Genomic DNA, 10,702 nt, shown 5'->3' with positions numbered 1-10,702 from the left:
CCCCGCCCCTGCCACCCCGCCCCTGCCGCCCCGGACCGGCCCCCGAGCGGCGCGGCCCAGACCCTACTTCTCCGCGCTCCAGGCTCGGCTCCACCTTCTCCTCCTGCAGCCCGGAGCCGGGGGCCGAGAGGAGGGGGAGGGGAGGAGGGAGGAGGGGCCGGGAGAGGAAGGAGGAGGAAGAGGAGGAGGAGGGGCCGGGAGGAGGGGCCGGGAGGAGGGACGAGGAGGAGGAGGAGGGGCGGGGGGAGGAGGAAGGGCGGGGAGAGGAGGGGCCGGGAGAGGAGGAAGAGGAGGAGGAGGAGGAGGAGGGGCGGGGTGGGAGGAGGGCCGACGGCCCGCGTGCCCCGGACCCCGCGGACTGTCGCGGGGACCCCACCGAGTGTCCCGGGCCGCCCCAAATCTTCCCCAGCCGCGCGCCGACCGCGCAGCCCATCGCGTCCCGCTGCGCAGGGCCCGTCCCGGCCAGGGCTCAGGGAACAGGGGTGAGCAAGGGCCCAGGCCCGACTCAGAAACGCCCCCGGGGGGATCCCTGGGTGGCACAGCGGTTTGGCACCTGCCTTTGGCCCAGGGCACGATCCTGGAGACCCGGGATCGAATCCCACGTCGGGCTCCCGGTGCATGGAGCCTGCTTCTCCCTCTGCCTATGTCTCTGCCTCTCTCTCTCTCTCTCTCTGTGACTATCATAAATATATTTAAAAAAAAAAATTTAAAAAAAAAAAAAAAAAAAAAAAGAAACGCCCCCGGGGCTGCATCGTGTGCGAGGACCATGGTGGGGGGTTGGGGGGGACGACCTTGGCGATGGCGGGGATGCAGCAGCGGCCCCAAGAGGGCCCTGCGCCCCCTGCTGCCCTTGGGGTCCCCACGTCCTGATGAGGCGCACCTGCCAGCGGGCGGCAGACGTCCGACTCGCTCCGGGGAGGCTGCGATTGGCTCACTTGGGGTCAGTGCTCACCCCGAGCCAACCTCGGCGGCCGTGGCGGGCGCACCAAGCGGTCACCCTGGGCCACGCGGCCTCAGGGCCTGTGGGGACCACCCCACTCCCGATGGCGCCCTGAGCAGAGAAGGCCGCTGTCCACTTCGGCAGCCTGTCTGACCACACTCGGCTGGGCGGCCGCTCTTGGCGCACCAGCCGCGGGGACTGGTGGGAGGGGCAGGGAGGCACACCAAGGGTCCGGGAAGCCAGTGCCCCAGTGTCACCTCTCCAAGCCGTCCACCAGCCAGCAGAGGGCTGCGCGAGGTCGGAGGTGCTGGGGTGCGGCCAGCGGAGAGGCAGGAGATGCGGGGAGACCCCAGAACCTCTCCTCGTGCTGTGCAGGGGGCGTGACCACTGCTCGCCAGGAACCTGGCCATGGACAGTGCAGGGAGCTCAGAGGAGCCCCGGGTCACACCCGCCCCCATCAGGCCTGGGGTCTCCTCCAGAGGGAAAGCCGCAGAGGAAAGTCAGCCGCAGGAGGGCCCGGCCCCTGGAGCACCAAGCACCAGCCCACTGCAGGCCGGGAGGAAGCGGGTGCCTGCACGGCCGAGCAGTGCTCAGGCCTGCCCACCCCCCAATCCGGAGGTGGAGAGCCAGCCTGAGAATTAGGAGAGCCGAGTGGGATCTCTGCAAAAGGGTTTATTGGCTTCCAGCCACGTCGGTGTAGCCCATTCCGGGCGGGAGTGTAGGGGAGTCCACACCAACGCCCCCAGGAGAGACACCTGAGGAGGCGCTCTGGGTCCTCTCTGCCTTATGAAGTGGCCTTCAGCAGGGGCTGGAGCAGACAAGGTGGGGGCCAGGCCGCGACCCCAAGCCTCACCCCCACACAGGCTCTGGGGCTCCTTGTCGCACCTGGGGAGGGGGGGACACTGCTCGGGGAGTCAGAGGCCAGTCCCAGGTGAGGCTGACATCCTGTCCAGAAGGTCCAGATGCTCCCCAAGGTGAGGCTGACGTGGGAGCCTTGAGAGCAGCGTAACAGGCCTGGAGGAGGGGGTCCACGAACGAGAGGTCTCCTGGGATGGAAGCCCCAGGCCAGGCCACGGTGATCAGCAGGATCCCCTTTCCAGTAGAAGCCCCAGCCACGATCCCCAAGGCGTCCTCACCACCACTCTCGGGGCCCAGGGGTCTTCACAGGGCTGTCTCCTTGGAGACCTTGGTCCCCAGCTGCCGGGGAGGCTTGAAGCTGAGCACTTCTTTATATGTGACACCTGGGGTGGGGTGAGAGAGAAAGCCACCATGGGAGAAGGGGCCTCAGCACCCCTCACAAGCGCCTCCTACAATTCACACCTGAGGGAAAGCCAGTGACCCAGGAAGAGCACTGGGCCCAGCTCACTGATGCTTGCCCTGACCAGCTCTGAGTCCTGGGAGGTGGCTCTTGGTGGGGGTGGGGAGAGCTCCCAGGCCCAGAGCACAGCCTGTTAGCACTGAGCTCGGGGCCCACCTGGTCCCCAAAACATCAGGGTCAGAAGTTGCTGCGGGAGTGCGGGTGCCACACACACAACTTCATCCCAGGCCACAGCCCCCCTCGGCCCCCCTATGTCCCCCCACATGAACTATCCACCCCAATGGGGCTCCTATAACCCAAACCCACTGCCTGTGGCATGGCCAGGCAGGCCTGGGCCCAGAACCTGCTGTGATGAGCAGTCCTAAGAATAGAAGGCAATGTGTCTCTACAAGTCGAGCCACTCAGGACCCCCCAGAACACATCCCAGTTTCTGGACCCGGAACATCCACAGAAACTTAAATGAAAAGAATTGCCACCAAACACCTGGTGGTCACGTTCCCTGAAATGTGTGGCCGGAGCAAGCCATCCCCAAGGAAGGGAGAGGCCTGCTTTGCTTTCCCCCCGACCCGTATGCAGAGGGACGGGTTCTGCTCGGCCTAGCCTGGTGTCCCCACGCTCACCTGGCCAGGGAGCACCTGTCAGGGGGACACCGGTACTCCTCGTGCCCAGGGCAGGAAACTGCGTGAGGAGCAGGTGATCTACGGGGTTTGCCTGCCGCATGGATATGTCCCCCCACGGGTGCCCCCGGGCCCTCTGTCTAATCCTAACATGGGGCTCAGGCCACACAAGGAAGGTCTGCGTGCAGCTGGCTGCTCCCACGGAAACGGGAGGGAATGAGGCTTGCATTCCTGACTGGGGGCTCAACCACAAACAGAACACGTGTTCGCCGTGGTCTGCGGTAAAAGCAAAAGCTCTTCCCACAGTTCGTGTGGGTGGAGACCACGGAGAGGACTCTGTGGCCCGCGGTTTTCTAGTTATCTTTTTTAGCAACAGAAAGCTTTCATCCAACCAAACCAAACGCATAAGCATGAACGGGATGGAGCCCTGCGGGAGGCACCTGGCACACCGGTGGCTGAGGACCATGATTTGAGAAGCACCCCCACCCCGTGAGCAGCACCAAGGCCCCGGATCTGACTCAGAGCCACAACGGCCCAGGACGCAGTGGCAACCACGAGCCGTGGCCAGACGGTGCTCGCCGCCGCCCTCACCCATGCCGGCCCCTGCAGGCTAGTCCCACAGCCACCAAGAGAGGGACACCGAGCCCAGCCCTTGCTGCCTGCTGTCCTGCAAAGCCAGTTCCAGCGTGGGTTGCAGGGCTGCAGCAGAGGCCCGGGGCCCGGGCAGGTGTCCCTGAGCCCAGCCTGAAGCTCAGCGTATGCCACTTGGGCCCAGAGCTGAGGAGTTGAGCGGGGGGCTGTGGTGGAAGGAAAGAGCCAGGGCAAAGCCGGGCGGTGCTGGGCACAGGCTTAGGTGGGTCGGAGCTGCTCAGTGGGACGAGGGGGCAAGGGGTGCAGAGAAGGCTGCTGCGGGGGGCTCGGCCTGCTGGCCAGACAGAGGGGTGTGCAGCTGTCTGGGTGGGAGGGGTCCTCAAAGGGACAAAGGGGAGCCGGGCTGGCTCGGTCCGTCGAGCGTCCAACTCTTGGTTTTGGCTCAGGTTGTGAGATGAGCCCCCATCAGTCAGGCTCCACGCTCAGCGAAATCTGCTTGAAACCCTCTGTCCCCCTCTGCCCCTTCCTGCCTGGTGCCCGAGCGCACACACTCTCACTTGCGCTCTCTTAACATGTAGATCTTTAAAAAGGAAAGTGGGGCAAAGAGAGGCCACCAGAAGTTCAAGAGGTGAGAGTGGAAGTCTGGGGCACAAGGGGGTGCAGAAGGGCCGCAGGATGGCCCAGGTCTCTGGCCAGCACTGGGGCCGGGCCTGCAGGGTAAGTGCTCACAACTGCCCGCAGCTGGGGGCTGCTACCCAGTTTCCAGAACTCTCCTCCGCACTTGTTTGTGCTGAACCCCCTGCCCGGAACGTTCTTTCATCCTTCAGCTCCGGCCAGAGGGCCCATTGGCCAAGAAGCCCCCTGCCCGCTGGCTGTCTGCTGTATTCCTCACCGGGCCTGCGTCCCAAGGTCGGGGGACCCGGGGCTATGAGCCCTGACCACCTGTGCTGGGCTCACGGGGTCCAGCCACCGCCCCTGCCCAGAGCCCCCCACTCACGCTTCCACTCGTCCAGCGTGCGGTCCACATCATCAAAGGACTCGTCGTACTTCTGGGCCTTGGGCTCCTCCTCCGTGTCCTGCAGGGACTCGAAGTACGGGTGGGTCAGCGCCTCGGCCGCCGTCACCCGCTGCTCTGCGTCCAGCACCAGCATCTTCTCCAGGAGGTTCACGGCTGTGGGCAGCGCCGGTCAGGGAGGGCCCAGGGCCCACTGTCCAAGTCACTGACCCAGCTCCCCTGAGTCCCATCCTACCCAGGGGGCTTGCGTTAGTCAGGATGGAGGCAAAATCCTTCTTCTGCAACTCAGGGAGGCCCTTCATGTAGTTCTTCGCCTTTTCAGGAAGAAAGGGTGAGGGGCCACGCCACAGCCCCAGCCCAGCCCCGCCGCCCACGCCCAGCTCCCAAGTGACCTCGGCACTCTGCAGCCTCTGCACGAACTCGGCGGGAGGCGTCCCTGTCACCTTCATGATCTCCTTCAGCTGGTCCAGGTCTGTGCTGAGGTGAGGAGCATAGCACGGGCCAGAGAGTGGGGCTCCCCCCAAGCTGGGGCAGCGTACCCAGCACCCACCCAGGCCCAGCCCGGCCCCCACATGTGTAGGATACGGTCACTGCCCTTGAACAGTGTCTTCCCCGTGATCATCTCTGCCATGATGCAGCCCGCGGACCAGATGTCCACTGAGTCAGAGGCCCCATGTCAGCGCTCGGTGGGCCAGGGAGGGTGGGACATGCGTGGGGAGGGACACAGACACAGCGGCAGTCCAGCCTTCCACCCCTCGCCCGGCTCCCATCCCTGCACAGCCGCCCCCCGCGAGGAGCCACTGTGGGGCTTCCCCTGAAGAGGGGCAGCGGCGGCGCCACCTGGGAGGCCACGGCTGGGAGTGGTTCTGGGCAGCGCCCCACCTGTCTGCGTGTAGCGCATCCAGTTCAAGATGACCTCAGGCGCCCGGTACCACCGGGTCACCACGTAGCCAGTCATCTCGCTATCTGCCTGCCTGGCCAGGCCGAAGTCCAGGATCTGGTGGGAACCGGGAAGGCGGGGCCCGGGGCCCCCGGGAGTAGGTGGGCCAGCCTGTGACCCAGAACTGGGCACGCGGGGCCTCCTGCCAACCCTCCAGGACCCGAGGTCCTGGCCACGGACTCTCTGAGCCTCCCCGTGAGCTCCTCTGCGTGGCCAGAGCGCCCAGCCCCACTGACCTGGCTTCCACCACCCTCAGGAGCAGCGCCCCGTGGGTCTCCTTCCCTGCTGCTCTGCTCCCCGCTGACCCCGGGACCTGGCCAGCACATTGTAGAGGCCCCCTTGGCCCTACCCTGGCTCAGGCCTGGGGGCCTGGGGACACCTCCCGCCCTTCACCTCATGAGGTATGGCGTGTGCCCGATGCCCTCCTGGCCCAGACGGCGGGGGTTGGGTCCCTCTGCCTGAAGGCCAAGGGTAACCGGCAGATGGACAGGTGAGGAGACCCCCTGCCCCCCTCCTCCCCCCAACACACACCTTCAGCTCACAGTCCTCATTCACTGCCAGATTGCCGGGCTTCAGGTCCTGGGGACAGAGGAAGCATGGCCGTGCGGCCCCTGCCCCCGGGGGGGCACAAGGGCAGGGCCGGGGCACCTGAATGGGGAAGCAGCCACACTGGGCCAGCCCTGGCCGCAGCCCTTCCAGAGCGGGTGAAGGTCCCTGGGGACCCACAGCTGGCATCACACACACTCCCCACCGGACCCCAGCACAGGGGTCCTGGAGCTCAGGCCCCCCGCGCCTCCCTGCAAAGGAAGCTCCCACCAGGACTCACCCTGTGGATGATGCCGGCGGCGTGGATGTACTATGGGGACAAAGATAGGGTCCGCGGCGGTCAGCTCTCTGGGAGCAGCGTGCTCCCCAGCCCCAGCCTGGCCTGAGGGTGTCGCCCTCCCACACCCCCTCTCCCACCTTTAGCCCCTTCAGCATCTGGTACACAAGGAACTGGATTCGATCCTCACTCAGCTTCTCGTGCTTCATGAGCTTGCCCAGGTCAGTTCCCATGAATGGCATCACCAGGTAACTGAGAGGACAGGTGGTGCAGACAGCAGGTGTCGCACCCACTGGAGACCCCGGAGATCGCCCCGCAGCACCAGGCTCCACCCACCTGTCCAATGCCCCCCCGCAGCTCCTCCTCCCACCCAGCCCCAGAATGTCAGGTTCGTCAGGACCACACTGTGGTGCTCCCTGCAGGGCACATGGAGGCTGGGATCTGGGGAGCACCAGGGATCACAGGCAGAAGAGGGTGCAAGAGAAAGGAAAGCCTGCAGGTAGGGGCGGGGACGGCAGGACACATGGTCAGAGCGGCAGGCTGGGCAGGTGGAGGGAGAGAGACAGCGAGGACAGACATTTAGCACCTCGCCGGGACAGAGGCCTCTGGGTCCTTGACCTCTACAAGGTCAGACGGCGAGGAGCCTGTTCTCAGCCCTTCCCAGGCTCAGCCCCTGGCTTTCGGCCAGCCCGACCACAGTAGGAGCCCAGGGCGGGCAGCCTCTCGGGCAGGCCTCCCGCCGCCCCTCCCCTGCCTGCCAGCAAAGGTCAGCGGCTCTAGTTACAGGCCATGTCCGATGCCAGGGTCCCAGAGCACGGGACCTGCCAATGACAGATGCAGGCCCCACGCTTGCATGCCCAGCACTGGAGAGGGCCCCGCGCCAGGCGTGGGGGCAGGAGGCCCAGGGCCCACCCACTGTGCCAGGGCCATGGGTCCCGGGGGGCATGTGGCAGGGGGCAGACTGTGGTGCAGGGAAGGGACCCCCACTCGGGCTGCAGGGACACCCACAGACCAATGCGGAACCCGAGTCAGCACCCAGGAGCAACCCAACACTCCCTTGCCCTGAGCAGACTGCCCTGGGGCCGCACTCACAAGTCTGTGAAATCATCCAGGGTTTCATCAGGAGTGAACACGTCCAGCAACCCAATGACCTGGGGGGAGGCCGGAGTACCTGGTGGAGTGGGGGCCTGGCGGAGGGCACGGGGTCAGGTACACCCCGAGGCGGCACGGTGCCCCAGGTGGGAAAGCCCCCTACAGCTGTCCCCGTGTCCCCCCACCGTCCTACTGGCAGGACAGCCTAGCCCTGGCACACATGCCCATAGACACAGGCTATTTTTGAATGGTGACTGCAGGGATCCTCTGGGGGAGGGGCGGTCCCAAGTCTGGGTCGGCTCCCAGCCATCCAAGGCACTCCAGCCCCCTGGCCCTTCCCCCGCCTCTTCTTATGCCCACTGAAAACCTGACGGCAGGGTGGGACAGCCTCCCAGGGGAGAGCCAGCACCCAGCAGGCCCATCAGGGAGCCCTAGCTCTGCCAGTGAGGCCCAGGCAGGCAGCACGACAACCAAGGCAACGGCTAGACCCGGCCCCGCGGAGCCCCAGGAGGCCTGTACAGCTGAGTGGCCAGAGGGGCAGGTGGATGTGCCAGCGGGGGGACACCTGGCAGAGGCCAGGCAAACGAGGGCCGAGGCAGAAGGGAGGACACTTGAAGCGTTTGAGGAACACGGGGAGAAAGGCCAGGTGGCTGAGGCCCAGGCCAGGGAGTAGCCAAGGAGAGGCCGGAGGGAGCCGGGCGGGCCCTCGCCTGCCAGGTGAAGGTTTGGCCTTGATCCTAAGAGCTGCCAAGAAGGGGTTTAAACAGGTGCGATGCCTGCTGTGTGGGGACAGATGGGAGTGAGGCAGGGACAACTAGGTGACTGCGCCACCAGGGCCAGAGTCACGGGCACAGGGGTGGACAGAACATAGAGGGATGTCCGGTGAGGGGCCTGGGCCACCGGGAGAGTGTCTTGGCAAGAAGGGGATGGAGGGCAGGGTCCCTGAGGGTCAGGGGGGGTCTGTCACGTGGAGAGGGATCTGTGCCCCTGTGGATTCTGGCCTCAAGTAGAGGGAGGGAAGGGAGAAGGTGCCAGGTGTGGGCGGAAGGGCAGGACCCGGCCGGCACTCTGCCTCTCACGGCCTCAGTGTCCTCCCAGGGCAGCGGGGTCACAGTCAGCCATGTGCAGGGCACCCCGAGGCGGTGGCACCGGCTGCCAGAAGGTCAGGAGCTCAACTGGGATGGTGCAGAGGAGGAGATGCGGCAAGGGTGGGAGGCGACCGAGCAGGCCGCCCTGAGATCTTGGGGGCAGGAGCCGGGGGGGCAGCTGGGGAGGAGGCTGCCACCACAGGGAGCCAGCTGGGCCTCACTAGGGGAACCAGGAATTGGTGAGGTCGGGGCTGGGCTGGCGTCCCGCACGAAGGGATGTCCCCAGGGAGGCCCAGGGGCAGAGGCAGAAGTCTGCGTGAGTGAAGCACCCGCTGCAGCGCCATCGGCCAGGAGCCCAGGAGACCCGGGGCTCGTTTTCCCCCGGGGAACGGAGGCTGATGACCTAGAGCCGGACCATCCGTAAGGGTACCCCGCCCCCCCCCCACCCAGCAGCCCTGAGACAGCCCGATCCGGGGGTGACGCGGGGTGGGCTGTGCAGAGGGCAGAGCTCGGTCGGGGAGGCCCCCCAGGACACAGACCGGGGCTCAGCAGCCAGCAATGGGCACACAGGCCGCGGCAGCACACGGTGCCCCAAGGGCAGGTCGGGCATCAAGGGAGGCCCTTGCGGGTGGGGCCGCACATCTGCCACCCTGGAGCGAGGCGACCCTGGGCCGGCCACCCGGCCTCGGCTCTCCACGGCCGCCCGTAGCCCCTGACCACGGGGCACTCCCCGCTCGGCGCCCGCTGGGCAGACTGTGGCCCATGGCCTGGGTGCAGGGGCGCCCTGGGTGCAGCTGCGGGGGATGCCCAGCCGGGCGATGGCGCCCCTTCCGGGACCACCGCGGCCTGGGGAGGCAGGGCTGGGCCGAGTGAGGGTGCCAGCCCGGCGAGTGTCCCCCCCACCTCGGGGGTGAGCCCGGCCCAGCCGCACCGGGGGCGCCCACTCACGTTCTCGTGGCGCATGTGCTTGAGGAGGCGCAGCTCGCGGTAGGCGCGCTTGGCAAACAGCTCGGACTGGAAGGGCCGGTACAGCTTCTTGATGGCCACCCGGGCGCCGCTGCGGCTGTCCACCGCCGAGCTGCGGGACGCCCGGCTCAGCAGCCGCCCGCCGCGCCCCCCCCCCCCCCCCCCCCCCCCCCCCCCCCCCCCGCCACCCGGCCGCCCGCGCTCACCACACGGCCCCGTAGGCGCCCGAGCCCACGGGCTGCAGGTCCTGGTACACTGCGCGCACCTCCCACGCCGTCTTGGTCACCTCTTGGCGGTAGAAGCCCCTGCGGGCGGGCGGCGGGGAGCTCATGGTGCCCAGGGCGCCCCCCCACCGCGCCCCGAGCCCGGGACCGGGTCGCCGCACCTGCTCGCGCGCCTGGCACCGCGGGTCTCCCCTCCCTCCTGGCGCGGCTGTCCCGCGCCGCGACCCCCGCCTGCCCCCTGGCCCGGCCTGGCCCGCAGTCCCGCCCCCGCCGCGGACCAACCGGCCCCCGGGCCGCGCGCACGTGACGCCCCCGCCCGTCCCGCGGAAACCCGAGGAGGCGCGGGGGCGGGGGGGCGGGGGGGGGGTGTGGAGGGCAGGGCGCGCCCCCAGAGCCCGAGCCCAGCGCGGTGTCTGAGCAGATGCCCCTGGGTCACTGCGCTGCCCCTCGCGGAGCTGGGCCCCCCTGCTGCACAGCCCGAGCTCCCCCAGTCCCGGCTGCAAGTCCCTGGCCACGGCCGGCCTGGCCACCTCCACCGTGTAACCCGGGCCCCATTCCTGTGTCCCCCTTGTCACCTGCCCACCTTGCGGGACAGCCCCTTCCCCTGGGGCTGATCCATCCAGGTCCCAGGGTGGGCCCCCACCCCCACCTCCCCAGCACCTACTGCCTGCATCCCCCTCTCCTTGGGGAGGAGCTGGTTCTGTCTCCCAAACTTAGGCTGCATCCCCAACACCCCTCGGTGTGACCACCGGGCCCCGGCGCCAGAGAGGGTGGTGGTGTAGGTCTCCCTTGGGCCCCCAGGCACACCCAGCTCCCTGCCGGCCACCTTCCACCCAGCTTACTCCCTCCTGACCATCCTGAGCCTGGCCTGAGCCTCCCCTCTCTCTCCAGACTTGACTCCCAAGGGTGAAGGAGGGCCCTACTTGGGCTCTCAGGGCCCCCCTGACCCCTAGGTGGGGCATCATCCTTCCACGGGTCTGGCCATATCCCGGACCGGATGCTCCTGGGGGACAGAGCCCCCTCCACGACCTGCTCAGCCCAGGGACCCAGGTCCAAGGTAACAGGATCCCCAGGGGCCCTCCCCTCCC

The 10,702-nt window shown here is 67.5% G+C and overlaps 1 protein-coding gene across 7 annotated transcripts; it reads right to left on the bottom strand.

The window, feature by feature from the left end:
- Positions 1-1,592: 1,592 nt before the first annotated feature.
- Positions 1,593-9,835, bottom strand: MAPK12 (mitogen-activated protein kinase 12). 7 transcript variants are annotated; one of them, XM_072843425.1, is made up of 13 exons: positions 9,597-9,824; positions 9,373-9,502; positions 7,337-7,431; positions 6,385-6,496; positions 6,248-6,277; positions 5,953-6,000; positions 5,364-5,478; positions 5,067-5,138; positions 4,874-4,953; positions 4,717-4,795; positions 4,464-4,637; positions 2,077-2,181; positions 1,593-1,986 (listed from the first exon to the last, which is right to left on the bottom strand). In XM_072843425.1, exons 1-12 carry the CDS (start codon positions 9,719-9,721, stop codon positions 2,102-2,104), a joined length of 1,140 nt encoding a protein of 379 aa, XP_072699526.1. In that variant the 5' UTR covers positions 9,722-9,824; the 3' UTR covers positions 1,593-1,986; positions 2,077-2,101. The 7 variants fall into 7 exon arrangements, with proteins under 7 accessions (XP_072699526.1, XP_072699525.1, XP_072699527.1 ...); XM_072843424.1 differs by having other exon boundaries at positions 1,593-1,954; XM_072843426.1 differs by having other exon boundaries at positions 7,337-7,395; positions 9,597-9,823.
- Positions 9,836-10,702: the final 867 nt, after the last annotated feature.

The sequence above is a fragment of the Canis lupus genome, chromosome 11 (genome assembly GCF_048164855.1).
Source record: "Canis lupus baileyi chromosome 11, mCanLup2.hap1, whole genome shotgun sequence".
In the NCBI taxonomy this organism is placed as follows: domain Eukaryota; kingdom Metazoa; phylum Chordata; class Mammalia; order Carnivora; family Canidae; genus Canis; species Canis lupus.
This window is presented reverse-complemented; position numbering and strand designations above follow the sequence as displayed.

Bases quoted from the DNA above. Each gene is read 5' to 3' on its own strand.
- MAPK12 (XM_072843428.1), bottom strand. From the start codon at position 9,721: ATGAGCTCCCCGCCGCCCGCCCGCAGGGGCTTCTACCGCCAAGAGGTG. The intron at 6,278-6,384 runs GTGGGAGAGGGG...TTGTCCCCATAG, and splicing joins AGATGCTGAAGGGGCTAAAG to TACATCCACGCCGCCGGCAT. The intron at 4,796-4,873 runs GTCACTTGGGAG...CTTCCTGAAAAG, and splicing joins AGAGGCTGCAGAGTGCCGAG to GCGAAGAACTACATGAAGGG.